Genomic DNA, 20,895 nt, shown 5'->3' on the forward strand with positions numbered 1-20,895 from the left:
CACACACACACACACACACACACACACACACACACACACACACACACACACACACACATATAAATACAGAGACATATATAAATAAAATAAAATATACGAAGGGGATAAATAGAATAAATAGGAATAAAAATAAAAATACAAGTGAATTGCACATTTCAAGTATTGAGGTCTATTGCACTGTTGACTATTAACAAAAGTATTGCACAAAAGGTATTGCACAGTGAAGTGAAGAGGCACTACAGCTTAGTTGTTCCCCCCTCCTTTGTCCTCCTGTTTCCCCTCCCTCTCCCCTCCAGAGAGGAGTTAAACAGTTTGATGGCGTGTGGGACAAAGGAGTTTTTAAGTCTGTTAGTTCTTGTCTTGGGGAGAAGCAACCTGTCACTGAACAGACTCTTCTGGTTGTTAATGGCCGTGTGCAGAGGATGCCCAGCATTGTTCATAATGTCCAGCAGTTTTTTTAGTGTGCTTTTCTCTGCCACTGTCACCAGAGTGTCCAGCTTCATGCCGACCACAGAGCCAGCCTTCCTGATCAGTTTCTCCAGCCTGCATGAGTCCTTCTTTGCTGTGCTGCTCCCCCAGCACACCACAGCATAGAAAAGTACTCCAGCAACCACTGACTGGTAAAACATCCTCAGGAGCTTCCTGCAGATGTTAAAAGACCTCAGCCTCCTGAGGAAGTACAGTCGGCTTTGGGCTTTTTTATACAGGTGCTCTGTGTTGCATGACCAGTCCAGTTTATCGTCCACCCACAGCCCGAGGTACTTGTACTTGTTGACCACCTCCACCTCCTCCCCCTCTATCTGAACCGGCAGTGGACCTTCTCTGGACCTCCCGAAGTCCACAACCAGTTCCTTAGTCTTTGAGGTGTTGAGTTGCAGGTGGTTTGTGTGACTCCATGCGACAAAGTTCCTCACCAGACTTCTGTACTCCTCTTCCTGATCATCCCAGATACACCCCATGATGGCCGTGTCATCTGCAAACTTCTGAATGTGGCATAATTCAGAGATGTAGCAGAAGTCAGAGGTGTACAGGGTGAAGAGAAGAGGGGACAGCACAGTTCCCTGTGGTGCTCCTGTGCTGCTGACCACAGTGTCAGACGTGCTGTCCTGATCTAAATCTACCTACAGTTACAAATAAAATACCTGAAGTTTGATTTGTGGTGGAGCTGTAATCTGCAAATACAGTCTGTATCTCCATCTGTTCGTTTATGTTTGAGGCTGTTCATTGGTTTCCTTATCTCACATATACGAAGGTTTATAAAACTGTCTTAATGTATAATGAGTGCCTTGCAAAATGTGCTTACACCTCTGGTGCGGTGGTTATGTAGTCTCTAGTATAATATGTACATGCACTGTTTCATTTTACAGTATACTGTAATGATCGTCCTTCCAGGAAATTTGAACCATCAGACACTTAATACCCTTTGAATTTTTTTCTGCGCCAGTTTGAAAGTTTGAACATTTCCAGTTTAGAAATATCTCTGTTTATAGAAGGAAAACTAAACTAAAATCAGGCTTTATTTGACAAGCATATGCTGGCATCCATGAAAGAGTGAAATTTAGATGCAGACACTCTCCCATGATGCCAGTGGTTTTACTTGGAACCCCTGTTGGTAATGACACATGCGGTTTTTCAAACCTTAGCTCATGATTAATAGTAGGTAGGTCAGCTACCACGTCCATAGAGAACAACCTCCACTAGGGTTTAAATAGCTGGGACTCTCCACCTTTTTGTTTTTCAAGCTGAACAAACCTCTTGGATGAGAAGTGAAATGTTTTAAAGGAGTCCAGCTGCCTCTCTTAAGATGACCATGACCTGATTGACTAGGAACCTACACAGATATGGAGTCAGCATGTCTTGTAGATTTCAAACGACATGCAGATAATATAGAGACTGTATCCAGTCTTTGTTTATCTTGGGTCTGTGTTTGAGTCCTTCCTGGCAGATAGAACAGTTCATTTTACCTGAGATTTACCGCTTAAAGCACATATGATAAAACACTAAATGGATCTAGGCAATCAAGATTTGAGACTTGCAACATAAGAAAATGTAATTTTTCAGAAGCTGACCACGCTGCAGCTGTCAGCCAGCAACCAGGACAGCAAGCCGGGCGAGCTCATCTACCGCGTCACCAAACAGACGAGCCTGGGACACCTCGAGCATGCTGCCAGTCTAGGTAGACCAGACCTATATGTCAGTGTTTTTAGAAAGGACGGAAAAGTAAAGATGAACGCCAAACTAAACCAAACCAAACTTTTCCCACCGCTTGGTGAGTAGTTGGCATCCTACATGCAAACTGCAGATGACTATGGCAATCTGATTGCAACCAAAGCAATCACAATTATGTTTTTGGTGCAGCAGACCCTGATTTCACCAAGTGTAAGCAACCACCACAAACCAGTGGCTTTACCCCCCAAAGTTGCCAGGGGTGTGCAGCGCTGTGGTCGATTAATCACCTCTCCGGTTTGAGCCTGTTCTAAAGTGCCTGTTGGTGTGATGGAAGTATTTAAAAAAGTGACAGCAGGGTGTGGAGACGGGAGCTGAGCCGAGGAAGCCTTCATGCATCAAATACCAAGAGTGTCAGGGGAACACCGGGGAGGACGACAACAAAACTGAAACAGGGAGCTAAGAACTTAATCACAAAAACCCGACTTCACTACCGTATGTTTTCAATGTTTTTCTCACTTTTTACAGAATCAAAGTCAAAGTAATGTCAGTACTTCCAAGCTTTAAACCCTGCATGGTCGTACTCTCTCCTGCACTCCATATTATCCTTTGTTGATCTACACACGTCTGTTGCTGCCACGGACGTCGCATGCTCGTACGTCATTGTCATGAGACACTCTCGCGAAGAAAATGACGAGGATTAGTTACGCAGTAATGTAGCCTGCTTACGGGAAAGTAACAGTAATCTAATTACTGTACCTTTTTTGCAATAGTAATCCCTTACTTTACTCGTTACTTGAAAAAAGTAATCAGACTATGCGGTGTTGCCCATCTCTGGTCCAAATACAGAAAGTATCATAGAAAGATTTAAGGTATCGTGCCACATTTGACCTCTGACCTCTTGTTCATGGTTAATAAATTAAGAGTCAAAGGGAAAGACAAATTTGAAACTTTGTTACTTACTACCGTTGTTTGGAATAGATAGGAATATAGGGAATTCCATATTTTTATTTAAAGACAGGACTCACATGTTTTCATTTCTAGTCTTTAAAACCTGTCTCTACCCATCTAGTATTAATTCCTTCTGGTATACAAGTATGTATATTATGCACACACACAAACACACATGCTGCTATTACCCATTTCTTGTTTTTATACCTAAGATGAATTATTGTTGAATGAAGACATTTTTCAAACACATGTAAAATGAGGCCAATTGTGTTTATTGGGTAAAGGAAAAGGTAGAAGGGGGAAAAGGGGGGATAGAAAGAAGGAAAGAGAGAGGAGAGAAAACCCCAACAATCCCCTCTGAGCAAGCACAGGCGACAGTGGATAGGAAAAACTCCTTTTAAAGTGAAAGAAACCTAAAGGAGAAACCTATGGCAGAACCAGGCTCAGGAGGGGGCAGTCAACTGCCGGGACTGGTCGGGGGGTGAGGGTGAAAAAAGAAAAAGGAGGGAGGGGAAGGGGGAAAATGAAGATGGAATAGAGGTGGAGGAAGACGAGCTTACATCAGGTGAGAAGCAGCAGTGTCCCTCCTCCAGAACCAGTGGAAACGTTTTCTCTTCTTTTTTAGATATTCTTCCACCAGCACTTTTTTCTCAATGATGAGGGTTTTCAGCTCATCCATTGTTTCTGTGTTTTCTTTCTCAAGTTTGTTGCATCTTTTCACCATGTCTTCTAATTGTTCTTGTTTTTCTTTAAGATGGTCTTTCAGTTCTTTAACTGTTGCCTCCTCTATTTGCTTTGCCTTGTGCACATCTGTGTGCATGTCTTCCAGCTGCTGGTTTCTCTTCTGGATATCTTGAAGTCTACACTGCAGGTCTTTATGTGTTTTCTGTTGTTCTTGCTTTTGTGCCTGGATTTCAGTGTTTTTGTGCTTCAAGGTCTTAGAAAGTTCTTCAAGTTCTGTATTTTTTCTCAGCATTGCATTGATGCTACTCTGCATCGCTGAGCATTGATTTGCCAGTTTTTTCTTTTCTCCTTCCAGTACAGTTGTTTTGTACTTTGTTTCATTATACAGTTCTTGGAGTTCTTCATTTTTCCTCTGAAGAATAAGTTTTTCTTCTTCCAGTTGTATTTTCTGTTGGTCTTTTTCTTGAAGCAGCTGGTTATTTCCGTGCACTTTTTTATCGAGCCTGATTTGGAGCAATCTGTGTTTTTCCTCCATCTCGTCAACATTGGAGCCCATTTGTTTCAGTTTAATTTCCATTTGCTTCTTGTTTTGAAGCAACTGTTGATTTTTGTGCAGAGTTTTGTCATGTTTCACCTGCAGAGCTTTGTATTTTTCCTCCATGGCTTGGAGTTTGCTCTGCAGGTCGCTCTGCTCTACGGGCTCTTGTTTTTTGTCTTGGAGGATCTCCTTATTTCTCTCCAGAGCTTCATCAAGCATAACTTGCAAGCCTTCATTTTGTGTCTTGATGTTCTTCATCTTGCAATACATTTCTTCCTTTTGTATTTTCTGTTGGTCTTTCTCGTGAACCAACTCTTTATTTCTTTCCAGAGCTTCATCAAACATAACTTGCAAGCCTTCATTCTGTGTCTTGATGTTCTTCATCTTGCAATCCATTTCTTCCTTTTGTATTTTCTGTTGGTCTTTCTCGTGAACCAACTCTTTATTTCTTTCCAGAGCTTCATCAAACATAACTTGCAAGCCTTCATTTTGTTTCTCGATGTTCCTCAGCTTGCAATACATTTCTTCCTGATGTATTTGTTGTTGGTCTTTCTCGTGAAGCATCTCTTTATTTTTGAGCAGTGCTTCCTCAAGAGTCATTTGCAGCATTTTCAGTTCTTCCTCCAAGACTTCAAGCTTGGAGTCCGTTTCTTTCTCGAGCATTTCTTGTTGCTCTCTCTCTTGAATGAACTCTTTATTTCTGTGCACTGTTTTCTCGAGCCTGATTTGGAGCAATCTGTGTTTTTCCTCCATCTCGTCAACATTGGAGTCCATTTGTTTCAGTTTAATTTCCATTTGCTTCTTGTCTTGAAGCAACTGTTGATTTTTGTGCAGAGTTTTATCATGTTTCACATGCAGAGCTTTGTATTTTTCCTCCATGGCTTGGAGTTTGCGCTGCATGTCTCTCTGCTGTGTGGACTGTTGTTTCTCTTCTTGGTGGATTTCTTTCAGTTTTTCCAGAGCTTCGTCAAGCTTCTCTTGGAGCTCCTGATTCTTCTTGAGCATGTTTTCCTGTTTTATGCTCTCTTTTTTCTCCTTTTGGAGCAGATCTTTATTTTTTTCCAGAGCTTCGTCAAGCTTCTCTTGGAGCTCCTGATTCTTCTTGAGCATTTTATCCCCTTTAATGCTCTGTTTTGTCTCATTTTGGAGCAGGTCTTTAATTTTTTCCAGAGCTCCATCAAGCTTTTCTTGGAGCTCCTGATTCTTCTCGTCTTGGAGAGCCCATTGTTTCTCCTCAATAATACCCTGTTTTTCTTCAAGCTGGTAGGATAATTCTTCTAATTTAGCGCTCTTTCTCTCATTTTCTTCCATCAGGATCTTAATCTTTTCTCTGTTCATGAGATTTTCTTTCTCCATTTCTTCCAGTCGCTTTTCCTCTAACTCTACCTGTTCATCCCAAGGAAGAGAGCTGATATAAGGGTCTAGGGACTCATACCATGGAATAGAGCTGGGGTCAACTTCTTGTCTTTCTTGCTGTTTCTGAGACATGTTGGAGTCTGTATACCGTGAGTACGGAAAGGATCCAAATGTTTGAAAATGCTTTACTGGTGAACGTTTGAATGCTGCTAACACAAGTGCTGCAAATAACGGACTGAAAGTTCTACATCCTCACCCCTACTTAAGAATTCATGAGGATCAAAGCTTCAAAGGATCAATGCTTTAGAAGCCTGTGACATCAGAATTCCATAAGCCAATGAGGTTGTCACATGACATTTTTGAATGAGGTCATAGTTTTGTATGAATTTTTTAAAATAACATCAACATTCCGTGAGCCAATGAGGTTCTTACATGACTTTTGAATGAGGATAATTTTTTTACTTGGAAAATTACCAATAAAGTTTCAATCCCTGTTATTTTTGTAAAAAGAAAATAAGTATTATTGCAATAACATACAAAGTGAATAAAGAAAGTAAGTAAAAGTACAGTTTTATTTATACAGCACCTTTCAAGACAAATTCATTTTGTTTGCATTGTATTGGTAACTCGTTGAAGTGTTACTGGGTATCATAACCAGACAGTTTGCACATACAGTGAGTGAAAGCATTGGGTGGACTGAATCAGGGTAAATTAAATTGATAGAACTGAGTGGAGTTCTATCAATTGTATTGATCAGAGAGTTAGAACAACAACTAAAAGAAACTTTGATTAATCTGAAAGGAACTAATATAGGTTAACTGGTAGCTGATACAAATCAGGATTTAAAACCTGTTTGACCCCTTGTTTTATTCAATATTGCAATTTATATGATAACTGTTCCATGTGAAAATGTTGGGAAATGAAATATCACAGCTGGAACTCAATAAAAGTGTAAATTCAGAAGAAGTTTTGGTCTTTTCCTCATTAATGCACATCATAGATAACTATGTAATGTGTCTGTTGCACACGTTGTATTTCAGGAATAACTACAAACGTGTTGTATTACAAACAGCTGTATCAGGTCTTTGCATCCACAATCAGTGAGGATAACAAAACTGGAGACCAAAAAAAAAAAAAATCTGGTTCTTGTTTTTAAGACGGTCACCTTTAGTTTCACGCTGAGTGATGCTGGGTTGTTACAGACAAACCTGATTATGTTTCCCACTGGGTTTTATACTTCAGAGGCAACACAGAGTAAAGAGAAGCATTGTTATTTCAGTTTAACTTTAGTCTCAGTTTAGTTTAATTCCCTTGTAAATTTGATAAGAGCCAAATTGAGGAAACAAACTCAGTGTGTGGCCAGAAAATGCCATGGTGGCTTACAAACACATGTCACAACAAAATATGAAGGATAAGACAACACACGTATAACGGAAAGAGACGCCACGACTTTGCCACGGTGCCATGGACGCCCAGGTTTGCAAATACAATAACTTGAAAATGAAGCAATGTTATATTTTCAAATTGATACCATAGATACATCTAGCACAAGACTCAAAAAAGTTTGAATCTTCGTGACCTTGACCTCAAGGTCTGATGCCAAGTCTTGTCACTGGAGATTGAGGTGATGCAGGATTTTGAAATTTATTCTATATGTGCAGCTACTAAGAGGCTGAAGGATAACACTGATATTTTTATATTTTCATGGAGCTGCTCTCAAAGCTTTGTCATCTCTCCTATAATTTAGTCCTGGTCCTGCATCACAGTGTGTGGTGTGGAATAACACTGTGATAGTGTCAGAAATTTAGCTTGATCATCTGAGTGTAGCTGCTGCTGCTACTAGCCAGCAAACCGAAATGCAGCATGTAGTGATGCACTGACGCAGGCATTTGATTTGGTATTGGACACATTGCACTCATAAAACCTGGTGTCCGTCGCATATGTGTTTGCGCTGCAGGTAATTAAGTCCTGGGTGTTTTATCATTGAGCCAAATTATCATACTGTTACACTCCTGTATCTTCTCCTGAGTGCTGGAGGGGAAAGCAAAACCTGACCATTACCAATTTATCATATAGGCAGGAGACCTTTGGTCAAAGACAATTATTAATCCATCTGAACTCATTAATATTTGGAGGTACAGCTGTGTCCTGGGATATCCTACACTTCCATGCGCAAACATGGATAGCCTGAGGTTAAGAAAGGAGCAAGACGGTGGTCCCATGATAGTGCAGTTTTTGTTATGGCCTGCAGGGGGAGGCAATTTCCAAACAATTTCTTACTGAGTTTAATTTATTACAACACTATGTTTCGGTCACTAATTGTGGTCTTTTTTTTTAGTTATTTAGGTAAAGCGGGCCATGCCTTACAGCATCGTTACCCTGCCTCTAACTTAGGAGTGTGCAGTCAAAATGTGGAAAGTGTTCAGTGTAATAAATATCTCCCTTTTGATTCAAAGCTGAATTTCAAAGCAAACACTGAAGCTGTGTGCAGAAAGGGGCCCCAGCGGCTCTTGTGTTTAAGAAGGCTTTCTTGTTTCCATGTTGATAAAACCATGATGGTTTTATTTCATCATGCTTTTATTGAATCTGTTTTGTCCTTTTTCTTGGTGTTGTGGTTTGGATAGTTATCTGAAAAGAGCAGAAACTCTCTCAGATTGTTAAGTGGTCTAACAGGCTGATTGGAGAACCACAGCTGAATTTTCCTGTGCACCAGACAGTTACAGCGGTCAGCTGGTTTAATTTTTCTTGATGATCCTTTACATAGTGAGAATCGTTTTCTTCCTCCCGGACAAAGGTTTCTGGTCCCAAACTGTAAAACGACAAGGTTTTGTTTTCTGTTGTTTCTTCAATTCACGAGAACAAATAAGAGATAAGATAAGATAAAACTTTATTAATCCCTCGGGTGGGTTCCTCTGGGAAATTCGGTTTCCAAAAGCATAGCACCGACAGAAATTACAGAATATTATACACACACACACACACACACACACACACACACACACACACACACACACACACACACACACACACACACACACACACACACACACACACACACACACACACACACATATAAATACAGAGACATATATAAATAAAATAAAATATACGAAGGGGATAAATATAATAAATAGGAATAAAAATAAAAATACAAGTGAATTGCACATTTCAAGTATTGAGGTCTATTGCACTGTTGACTATTAACAAAAGTATTGCACAAAAGGTATTGCACAGTGAAGTGAAGAGGCACTACAGCTTAGTTGTTCCCCCCTCCTTTGTCCTCCTGTTTCCCCTCCCTCTCCCCTCCAGAGAGGAGTTAAACAGTTTGATGGCGTGTGGGACAAAGGAGTTTTTAAGTCTGTTAGTTCTTGTCTTGGGGAGAAGCAACCTGTCACTGAACAGACTCTTCTGGTTGTTAATGGCCGTGTGCAGAGGATGCCCAGCATTGTTCATAATGTCCAGCAGTTTTTTTAGTGTGCTTTTCTCTGCCACTGTCACCAGAGTGTCCAGCTTCATGCCGACCACAGAGCCAGCCTTCCTGATCAGTTTCTCCAGCCTGCATGAGTCCTTCTTTGCTGTGCTGCTCCCCCAGCACACCACAGCATAGAAAAGTACTCCAGCAACCACTGACTGGTAAAACATCCTCAGGAGCTTCCTGCAGATGTTAAAAGACCTCAGCCTCCTGAGGAAGTACAGTCGGCTTTGGGCTTTTTTATACAGGTGCTCTGTGTTGCATGACCAGTCCAGTTTATCGTCCACCCACAGCCCGAGGTACTTGTACTTGTTGACCACCTCCACCTCCTCCCCCTCTATCTGAACCGGCAGTGGACCTTCTCTGGACCTCCCGAAGTCCACAACCAGTTCCTTAGTCTTTGAGGTGTTGAGTTGCAGGTGGTTTGTGTGACTCCATGCGACAAAGTTCCTCACCAGACTTCTGTACTCCTCTTCCTGATCATCCCAGATACACCCCATGATGGCCGTGTCATCTGCAAACTTCTGAATGTGGCATAATTCAGAGATGTAGCAGAAGTCAGAGGTGTACAGGGTGAAGAGAAGAGGGGACAGCACAGTTCCCTGTGGTGCTCCTGTGCTGCTGACCACAGTGTCAGACGTGCTGTCCTGATCTAAATCTACCTACAGTTACAAATAAAATACCTGAAGTTTGATTTGTGGTGGAGCTGTAATCTGCAAATACAGTCTGTATCTCCATCTGTTCGTTTATGTTTGAGGCTGTTCATTGGTTTCCTTATCTCACATATACGAAGGTTTATAAAACTGTCTTAATGTATAATGAGTGCCTTGCAAAATGTGCTTACACCTCTGGTGCGGTGGTTATGTAGTCTCTAGTATAATATGTACATGCACTGTTTCATTTTACAGTATACTGTAATGATCGTCCTTCCAGGAAATTTGAACCATCAGACACTTAATACCCTTTGAATTTTTTTCTGCGCCAGTTTGAAAGTTTGAACATTTCCAGTTTAGAAATATCTCTGTTTATAGAAGGAAAACTAAACTAAAATCAGGCTTTATTTGACAAGCATATGCTGGCATCCATGAAAGAGTGAAATTTAGATGCAGACACTCTCCCATGATGCCAGTGGTTTTACTTGGAACCCCTGTTGGTAATGACACATGCGGTTTTTCAAACCTTAGCTCATGATTAATAGTAGGTAGGTCAGCTACCACGTCCATAGAGAACAACCTCCACTAGGGTTTAAATAGCTGGGACTCTCCACCTTTTTGTTTTTCAAGCTGAACAAACCTCTTGGATGAGAAGTGAAATGTTTTAAAGGAGTCCAGCTGCCTCTCTTAAGACGACCATGACCTGATTGACTAGGAACCTACACAGATATGGAGTCAGCATGTCTTGTAGATTTCAAACGACATGCAGATAATATAGAGACTGTATCCAGTCTTTGTTTATCTTGGGTCTGTGTTTGAGTCCTTCCTGGCAGATAGAACAGTTCATTTTACCTGAGATTTACCGCTTAAAGCACATATGATAAAACACTAAATGGATCTAGGCAATCAAGATTTGAGACTTGCAACATAAGAAAATGTAATTTTTCAGAAGCTGACCACGCTGCAGCTGTCAGCCAGCAACCAGGACAGCAAGCCGGGCGAGCTCATCTACCGCGTCACCAAACAGACGAGCCTGGGACACCTCGAGCATGCTGCCAGTCTAGGTAGACCAGACCTATATGTCAGTGTTTTTAGAAAGGACAGAAAAGTAAAGATGAACGCCAAACTAAACCAAACCAAACTTTTCCCACCGCTTGGTGAGTAGTTGGCATCCTACATGCAAACTGCAGATGACTATGGCAATCTGATTGCAACCAAAGCAATCACAATTATGTTTTTGGTGCAGCAGACCCTGATTTCACCAAGTGTAAGCAACCACCACAAACCAGTGGCTTTACCCCCCAAAGTTGCCAGGGGTGTGCAGCGCTGTGGTCGATTAATCACCTCTCCGGTTTGAGCCTGTTCTAAAGTGCCTGTTGGTGTGATGGAAGTATTTAAAAAAGTGACAGCAGGGTGTGGAGACGGGAGCTGAGCCGAGGAAGCCTTCATGCATCAAATACCAAGAGTGTCAGGGGAACACCGGGGAGGACGACAACAAAACTGAAACAGGGAGCTAAGAACTTAATCACAAAAACCCGACTTCACTACCGTATGTTTTCAATGTTTTTCTCACTTTTTACAGAATCAAAGTCAAAGTAATGTCAGTACTTCCAAGCTTTAAACCCTGCATGGTCGTACTCTCTCCTGCACTCCATATTATCCTTTGTTGATCTACACACGTCTGTTGCTGCCACGGACGTCGCATGCTCGTACGTCATTGTCATGAGACACTCTCGCGAAGAAAATGACGAGGATTAGTTACGCAGTAATGTAGCCTGCTTACGGGAAAGTAACAGTAATCTAATTACTGTACCTTTTTTGCAATAGTAATCCCTTACTTTACTCGTTACTTGAAAAAAGTAATCAGACTATGCGGTGTTGCCCATCTCTGGTCCAAATACAGAAAGTATCATAGAAAGATTTAAGGTATCGTGCCACATTTGACCTCTGACCTCTTGTTCATGGTTAATAAATTAAGAGTCAAAGGGAAAGACAAATTTGAAACTTTGTTACTTACTACCGTTGTTTGGAATAGATAGGAATATAGGGAATTCTATATTTTTATTTAAAGACAGGACTCACATGTTTTCATTTCTAGTCTTTAAAACCTGTCTCTACCCATCTAGTATTAATTCCTTCTGGTATACAAGTATGTATATTATGCACACACACAAACACACATGCTGCTATTACCCATTTCTTGTTTTTATACCTAAGATGAATTATTGTTGAATGAAGACATTTTTCAAACACATGTAAAATGAGGCCAATTGTGTTTATTGGGTAAAGGAAAAGGTAGAAGGGGGAAAAGGGGGGATAGAAAGAAGGAAAGAGAGAGGAGAGAAAACCCCAACAATCCCCTCTGAGCAAGCACCAGGCGACAGTGGACAGGAAAAACTCCTTTTAAAGTGAAAGAAACCTAAAGGAGAAACCTATGGCAGAACCAGGCTCAGGAGGGGGCAGTCAACTGCCGGGACTGGTCGGGGGGTGAGGGTGAAAAAAGAAAAAGGAGGGAGGGGAAGGGGGAAAATGAAGATGGAATAGAGGTGGAGGAAGACGAGCTTACATCAGGTGAGAAGCAGCAGTGTCCCTCCTCCAGAACCAGTGGAAACGTTTTCTCTTCTTTTTTAGATATTCTTCCACCAGCACTTTTTTCTCAATGATGAGGGTTTTCAGCTCATCCATTGTTTCTGTGTTTTCTTTCTCAAGTTTGTTGCATCTTTTCACCATGTCTTCTAATTGTTCTTGTTTTTCTTTAAGATGGTCTTTCAGTTCTTTAACTGTTGCCTCCTCTATTTGCTTTGCCTTGTGCACATCTGTGTGCATGTCTTCCAGCTGCTGGTTTCTCTTCTGGATATCTTGAAGTCTACACTGCAGGTCTTTATGTGTTTTCTGTTGTTCTTGCTTTTGTGCCTGGATTTCAGTGTTTTTGTGCTTCAAGGTCTTAGAAAGTTCTTCAAGTTCTGTATTTTTTCTCAGCATTGCATTGATGCTACTCTGCATCGCTGAGCATTGATTTGCCAGTTTTTTCTTTTCTCCTTCCAGTACAGTTGTTTTGTACTTTGTTTCATTATACAGTTCTTGGAGTTCTTCATTTTTCCTCTGAAGAATAAGTTTTTCTTCTTCCAGTTGTATTTTCTGTTGGTCTTTTTCTTGAAGCAGCTGGTTATTTCCGTGCACTTTTTTATCGAGCCTGATTTGGAGCAATCTGTGTTTTTCCTCCATCTCGTCAACATTGGAGCCCATTTGTTTCAGTTTAATTTCCATTTGCTTCTTGTTTTGAAGCAACTGTTGATTTTTGTGCAGAGTTTTGTCATGTTTCACCTGCAGAGCTTTGTATTTTTCCTCCATGGCTTGGAGTTTGCTCTGCAGGTCGCTCTGCTCTACGGGCTCTTGTTTTTTGTCTTGGAGGATCTCCTTATTTCTCTCCAGAGCTTCATCAAGCATAACTTGCAAGCCTTCATTTTGTGTCTTGATGTTCTTCATCTTGCAATACATTTCTTCCTTTTGTATTTTCTGTTGGTCTTTCTCGTGAACCAACTCTTTATTTCTTTCCAGAGCTTCATCAAACATAACTTGCAAGCCTTCATTCTGTGTCTTGATGTTCTTCATCTTGCAATCCATTTCTTCCTTTTGTATTTTCTGTTGGTCTTTCTCGTGAACCAACTCTTTATTTCTTTCCAGAGCTTCATCAAACATAACTTGCAAGCCTTCATTTTGTTTCTCGATGTTCCTCAGCTTGCAATACATTTCTTCCTGATGTATTTGTTGTTGGTCTTTCTCGTGAAGCATCTCTTTATTTTTGAGCAGTGCTTCCTCAAGAGTCATTTGCAGCATTTTCAGTTCTTCCTCCAAGACTTCAAGCTTGGAGTCCGTTTCTTTCTCGAGCATTTCTTGTTGCTCTCTCTCTTGAATGAACTCTTTATTTCTGTGCACTGTTTTCTCGAGCCTGATTTGGAGCAATCTGTGTTTTTCCTCCATCTCGTCAACATTGGAGTCCATTTGTTTCAGTTTAATTTCCATTTGCTTCTTGTCTTGAAGCAACTGTTGATTTTTGTGCAGAGTTTTATCATGTTTCACATGCAGAGCTTTGTATTTTTCCTCCATGGCTTGGAGTTTGCGCTGCATGTCTCTCTGCTGTGTGGACTGTTGTTTCTCTTCTTGGTGGATTTCTTTCAGTTTTTCCAGAGCTTCGTCAAGCTTCTCTTGGAGCTCCTGATTCTTCTTGAGCATGTTTTCCTGTTTTATGCTCTCTTTTTTCTCCTTTTGGAGCAGATCTTTATTTTTTTCCAGAGCTTCGTCAAGCTTCTCTTGGAGCTCCTGATTCTTCTTGAGCATTTTATCCCCTTTAATGCTCTGTTTTGTCTCATTTTGGAGCAGGTCTTTAATTTTTTCCAGAGCTCCATCAAGCTTTTCTTGGAGCTCCTGATTCTTCTCGTCTTGGAGAGCCCATTGTTTCTCCTCAATAATACCCTGTTTTTCTTCAAGCTGGTAGGATAATTCTTCTAATTTAGCGCTCTTTCTCTCATTTTCTTCCATCAGGATCTTAATCTTTTCTCTGTTCATGAGATTTTCTTTCTCCATTTCTTCCAGTCGCTTTTCCTCTAACTCTACCTGTTCATCCCAAGGAAGAGAGCTGATATAAGGGTCTAGGGACTCATACCATGGAATAGAGCTGGGGTCAACTTCTTGTCTTTCTTGCTGTTTCTGAGACATGTTGGAGTCTGTATACCGTGAGTACGGAAAGGATCCAAATGTTTGAAAATGCTTTACTGGTGAACGTTTGAATGCTGCTAACACAAGTGCTGCAAATAACGGACTGAAAGTTCTACATCCTCACCCCTACTTAAGAATTCATGAGGATCAAAGCTTCAAAGGATCAATGCTTTAGAAGCCTGTGACATCAGAATTCCATAAGCCAATGAGGTTGTCACATGACATTTTTGAATGAGGTCATAGTTTTGTATGAATTTTTTAAAATAACATCAACATTCCGTGAGCCAATGAGGTTCTTACATGACTTTTGAATGAGGATAATTTTTTTACTTGGAAAATTACCAATAAAGTTTCAATCCCTGTTATTTTTGTAAAAAGAAAATAAGTATTATTGCAATAACATACAAAGTGAATAAAGAAAGTAAGTAAAAGTACAGTTTTATTTATACAGCACCTTTCAAGACAAATTCATTTTGTTTGCATTGTATTGGTAACTCGTTGAAGTGTTACTGGGTATCATAACCAGACAGTTTGCACATACAGTGAGTGAAAGCATTGGGTGGACTGAATCAGGGTAAATTAAATTGATAGAACTGAGTGGAGTTCTATCAATTGTATTGATCAGAGAGTTAGAACAACAACTAAAAGAAACTTTGATTAATCTGAAAGGAACTAATATAGGTTAACTGGTAGCTGATACAAATCAGGATTTAAAACCTGTTTGACCCCTTGTTTTATTCAATATTGCAATTTATATGATAACTGTTCCATGTGAAAATGTTGGGAAATGAAATATCACAGCTGGAACTCAATAAAAGTGTAAATTCAGAAGAAGTTTTGGTCTTTTCCTCATTAATGCACATCATAGATAACTATGTAATGTGTCTGTTGCACACGTTGTATTTCAGGAATAACTACAAACGTGTTGTATTACAAACAGCTGTATCAGGTCTTTGCATCCACAATCAGTGAGGATAACAAAACTGGAGACCAAAAAAAAAAAAAATCTGGTTCTTGTTTTTAAGACGGTCACCTTTAGTTTCACGCTGAGTGATGCTGGGTTGTTACAGACAAACCTGATTATGTTTCCCACTGGGTTTTATACTTCAGAGGCAACACAGAGTAAAGAGAAGCATTGTTATTTCAGTTTAACTTTAGTCTCAGTTTAGTTTAATTCCCTTGTAAATTTGATAAGAGCCAAATTGAGGAAACAAACTCAGTGTGTGGCCAGAAAATGCCATGGTGGCTTACAAACACATGTCACAACAAAATATGAAGGATAAGACAACACACGTATAACGGAAAGAGACGCCACGACTTTGCCACGGTGCCATGGACGCCCAGGTTTGCAAATACAATAACTTGAAAATGAAGCAATGTTATATTTTCAAATTGATACCATAGATACATCTAGCACAAGACTCAAAAAAGTTTGAATCTTCGTGACCTTGACCTCAAGGTCTGATGCCAAGTCTTGTCACTGGAGATTGAGGTGATGCAGGATTTTGAAATTTATTCTATATGTGCAGCTACTAAGAGGCTGAAGGATAACACTGATATTTTTATATTTTCATGGAGCTGCTCTCAAAGCTTTGTCATCTCTCCTATAATTTAGTCCTGGTCCTGCATCACAGTGTGTGGTGTGGAATAACACTGTGATAGTGTCAGAAATTTAGCTTGATCATCTGAGTGTAGCTGCTGCTGCTACTAGCCAGCAAACCGAAATGCAGCATGTAGTGATGCACTGACGCAGGCATTTGATTTGGTATTGGACACATTGCACTCATAAAACCTGGTGTCCGTCGCATATGTGTTTGCGCTGCAGGTAATTAAGTCCTGGGTGTTTTATCATTGAGCCAAATTATCATACTGTTACACTCCTGTATCTTCTCCTGAGTGCTGGAGGGGAAAGCAAAACCTGACCATTACCAATTTATCATATAGGCAGGAGACCTTTGGTCAAAGACAATTATTAATCCATCTGAACTCATTAATATTTGGAGGTACAGCTGTGTCCTGGGATATCCTACACTTCCATGCGCAAACATGGATAGCCTGAGGTTAAGAAAGGAGCAAGACGGTGGTCCCATGATAGTGCAGTTTTTGTTATGGCCTGCAGGGGGAGGCAATTTCCAAACAATTTCTTACTGAGTTTAATTTATTACAACACTATGTTTCGGTCACTAATTGTGGTCTTTTTTTTTAGTTATTTAGGTAAAGCGGGCCATGCCTTACAGCATCGTTACCCTGCCTCTAACTTAGGAGTGTGCAGTCAAAATGTGGAAAGTGTTCAGTGTAATAAATATCTCCCTTTTGATTCAAAGCTGAATTTCAAAGCAAACACTGAAGCTGTGTGCAGAAAGGGGCCCCAGCGGCTCTTGTGTTTAAGAAGGCTTTCTTGTTTCCATGTTGATAAAACCATGATGGTTTTATTTCATCATGCTTTTATTGAATCTGTTTTGTCCTTTTTCTTGGTGTTGTGGTTTGGATAGTTATCTGAAAAGAGCAGAAACTCTCTCAGATTGTTAAGTGGTCTAACAGGCTGATTGGAGAACCACAGCTGAATTTTCCTGTGCACCAGACAGTTACAGCGGTCAGCTGGTTTAATTTTTCTTGATGATCCTTTACATAGTGAGAATCGTTTTCTTCCTCCCGGACAAAGGTTTCTGGTCCCAAACTGTAAAACGACAAGGTTTTGTTTTCTGTTGTTTCTTCAATTCACGAGAACAAATAAGAGATAAGATAAGATAAAACTTTATTAATCCCTCGGGTGGGTTCCTCTGGGAAATTCGGTTTCCAAAAGCATAGCACCGACAGAAATTACAGAATATTATACACACACACACACACACACACACACACACACACACACACACACACACACACACACACACACACACACACACACACACACACACACACACACACACACACACACACACATATAAATACAGAGACATATATAAATAAAATAAAATATACGAAGGGGATAAATATAATAAATAGGAATAAAAATAAAAATACAAGTGAATTGCACATTTCAAGTATTGAGGTCTATTGCACTGTTGACTATTAACAAAAGTATTGCACAAAAGGTATTGCACAGTGAAGTGAAGAGGCACTACAGCTTAGTTGTTCCCCCCTCCTTTGTCCTCCTGTTTCCCCTCCCTCTCCCCTCCAGAGAGGAGTTAAACAGTTTGATGGCGTGTGGGACAAAGGAGTTTTTAAGTCTGTTAGTTCTTGTCTTGGGGAGAAGCAACCTGTCACTGAACAGACTCTTCTGGTTGTTAATGGCCGTGTGCAGAGGATGCCCAGCATTGTTCATAATGTCCAGCAGTTTTTTTAGTGTGCTTTTCTCTGCCACTGTCACCAGAGTGTCCAGCTTCATGCCGACCACAGAGCCAGCCTTCCTGATCAGTTTCTCCAGCCTGCATGAGTCCTTCTTTGCTGTGCTGCTCCCCCAGCACACCACAGCATAGAAAAGTACTCCAGCAACCACTGACTGGTAAAACATCCTCAGGAGCTTCCTGCAGATGTTAAAAGACCTCAGCCTCCTGAGGAAGTACAGTCGGCTTTGGGCTTTTTTATACAGGTGCTCTGTGTTGCATGACCAGTCCAGTTTATCGTCCACCCACAGCCCGAGGTACTTGTACTTGTTGACCACCTCCACCTCCTCCCCCTCTATCTGAACCGGCAGTGGACCTTCTCTGGACCTCCCGAAGTCCACAACCAGTTCCTTAGTCTTTGAGGTGTTGAGTTGCAGGTGGTTTGTGTGACTCCATGCGACAAAGTTCCTCACCAGACTTCTGTACTCCTCTTCCTGATCATCCCAGATACACCCCATGATGGCCGTGTCATCTGCAAACTTCTGAATGTGGCATAATTCAGAGATGTAGCAGAAGTCAGAGGTGTACAGGGTGAAGAGAAGAGGGGACAGCACAGTTCCCTGTGGTGCTCCTGTGCTGCTGACCACAGTGTCAGACGTGCTGTCCTGATCTAAATCTACCTACAGTTACAAATAAAATACCTGAAGTTTGATTTGTGGTGGAGCTGTAATCTGCAAATACAGTCTGTATCTCCATCTGTTCGTTTATGTTTGAGGCTGTTCATTGGTTTCCTTATCTCACATATACGAAGGTTTATAAAACTGTCTTAATGTATAATGAGTGCCTTGCAAAATGTGCTTACACCTCTGGTGCGGTGGTTATGTAGTCTCTAGTATAATATGTACATGCACTGTTTCATTTTACAGTATACTGTAATGATCGTCCTTCCAGGAAATTTGAACCATCAGACACTTAATACCCTTTGAATTTTTTTCTGCGCCAGTTTGAAAGTTTGAACATTTCCAGTTTAGAAATATCTCTGTTTATAGAAGGAAAACTAAACTAAAATCAGGCTTTATTTGACAAGCATATGCTGGCATCCATGAAAGAGTGAAATTTAGATGCAGACACTCTCCCATGATGCCAGTGGTTTTACTTGGAACCCCTGTTGGTAATGACACATGCGGTTTTTCAAACCTTAGCTCATGATTAATAGTAGGTAGGTCAGCTACCACGTCCATAGAGAACAACCTCCACTAGGGTTTAAATAGCTGGGACTCTCCACCTTTTTGTTTTTCAAGCTGAACAAACCTCTTGGATGAGAAGTGAAATGTTTTAAAGGAGTCCAGCTGCCTCTCTTAAGACGACCATGACCTGATTGACTAGGAACCTACACAGATATGGAGTCAGCATGTCTTGTAGATTTCAAACGACATGCAGATAATATAGAGACTGTATCCAGTCTTTGTTTATCTTGGGTCTGTGTTTGAGTCCTTCCTGGCAGATAGAACAGTTCATTTTACCTGAGATTTACCGCTTAAAGCACATATGATAAAACACTAAATGGATCTAGGCAATCAAGATTTGAGACTTGCAACATAAGAAAATGTAATTTTTCAGAAGCTGACCACGCTGCAGCTGTCAGCCAGCAACCAGGACAGCAAGCCGGGCGAGCTCATCTACCGCGTCACCAAACAGACGAGCCTGGGACACCTCGAGCATGCTGCCAGTCTAGGTAGACCAGACCTATATGTCAGTGTTTTTAGAAAGGACAGAAAAGTAAAGATGAACGCCAAACTAAACCAAACCAAACTTTTCCCACCGCTTGGTGAGTAGTTGGCATCCTACATGCAAACTGCAGATGACTATGGCAATCTGATTGCAACCAAAGCAATCACAATTATGTTTTTGGTGCAGCAGACCCTGATTTCACCAAGTGTAAGCAACCACCACAAACCAGTGGCTTTACCCCCCAAAGTTGCCAGGGGTGTGCAGCGCTGTGGTCGATTAATCACCTCTCCGGTTTGAGCCTGTTCTAAAGTGCCTGTTGGTGTGATGGAAGTATTTAAAAAAGTGACAGCAGGGTGTGGAGACGGGAGCTGAGCCGAGGAAGCCTTCATGCATCAAATACCAAGAGTGTCAGGGGAACACCGGGGAGGACGACAACAAAACTGAAACAGGGAGCTAAGAACTTAATCACAAAAACCCGACTTCACTACCGTATGTTTTCAATGTTTTTCTCACTTTTTACAGAATCAAAGTCAAAGTAATGTCAGTACTTCCAAGCTTTAAACCCTGCATGGTCGTACTCTCTCCTGCACTCCATATTATCCTTTGTTGATCTACACACGTCTGTTGCTGCCACGGACGTCGCATGCTCGTACGTCATTGTCATGAGACACTCTCGCGAAGAAAATGACGAGGATTAGTTACGCAGTAATGTAGCCTGCTTACGGGAAAGTAACAGTAATCTAATTACTGTACCTTTTTTGCAATAGTAATCCCTTACTTTACTCGTTACTTGAAAAAAGTAATCAGACTATGCGGTGTTGCCCATCTCTGGTCCAAATACAGAAAGTATCATAGAAAGATTTAAGGTATCGTGCCACATTTGACCTCTGACCTCTTGTTCATGGTTAATAAATTAAGAGTCAAAGGGAAAGACAAATTTGAAACTTTGTTACTTACTACCGTTGTTTGGAATAGATAGGAATATAGGGAATTCTATATTTTTATTTAAAGACAGGACTCACATGTTTTCATTTCTAGTCTTTAAAACCTGTCTCTACCCATCTAGTATTAATTCCTTCTGGTATACAAGTATGTATATTATGCACACACACAAACACACATGCTGCTATTACCCATTTCTTGTTTTTATACCTAAGATGAATTATTGTTGAATGAAGACATTTTTCAAACACATGTAAAATGAGGCCAATTGTGTTTATTGGGTAAAGGAAAAGGTAGAAGGGGGAAAAGGGGGGATAGAAAGAAGGAAAGAGAGAGGAGAGAAAACCCCAACAATCCCCT

General features: G+C 40.8%; 1 protein-coding gene across 1 annotated transcript; it reads right to left on the minus strand.

Annotated features, from left to right (window-relative positions):
* Window positions 1-3,673: 3,673 nt before the first annotated feature.
* LOC146662229 (uncharacterized) lies at window positions 3,674-20,655 on the minus strand. The gene is made up of 5 exons (XM_085417884.1): window positions 20,652-20,655; window positions 12,387-14,655; window positions 7,698-7,726; window positions 5,031-5,946; window positions 3,674-4,661 (listed from the first exon to the last, which is right to left on the minus strand). Exons 1-5 carry the CDS (start codon window positions 20,653-20,655, stop codon window positions 3,674-3,676), a joined length of 4,206 nt encoding a protein of 1,401 aa, XP_085274010.1.
* Between the last annotated feature and the right edge of the window lie 240 nt (window positions 20,656-20,895).

This window comes from Rhamphochromis longiceps, linkage group LG9, assembly GCF_057381845.1.
Source record: "Rhamphochromis longiceps isolate RC_006_pf linkage group LG9, R_longiceps_female_GT1.1, whole genome shotgun sequence".
Taxonomy (NCBI): domain Eukaryota; kingdom Metazoa; phylum Chordata; class Actinopteri; order Cichliformes; family Cichlidae; genus Rhamphochromis; species Rhamphochromis longiceps.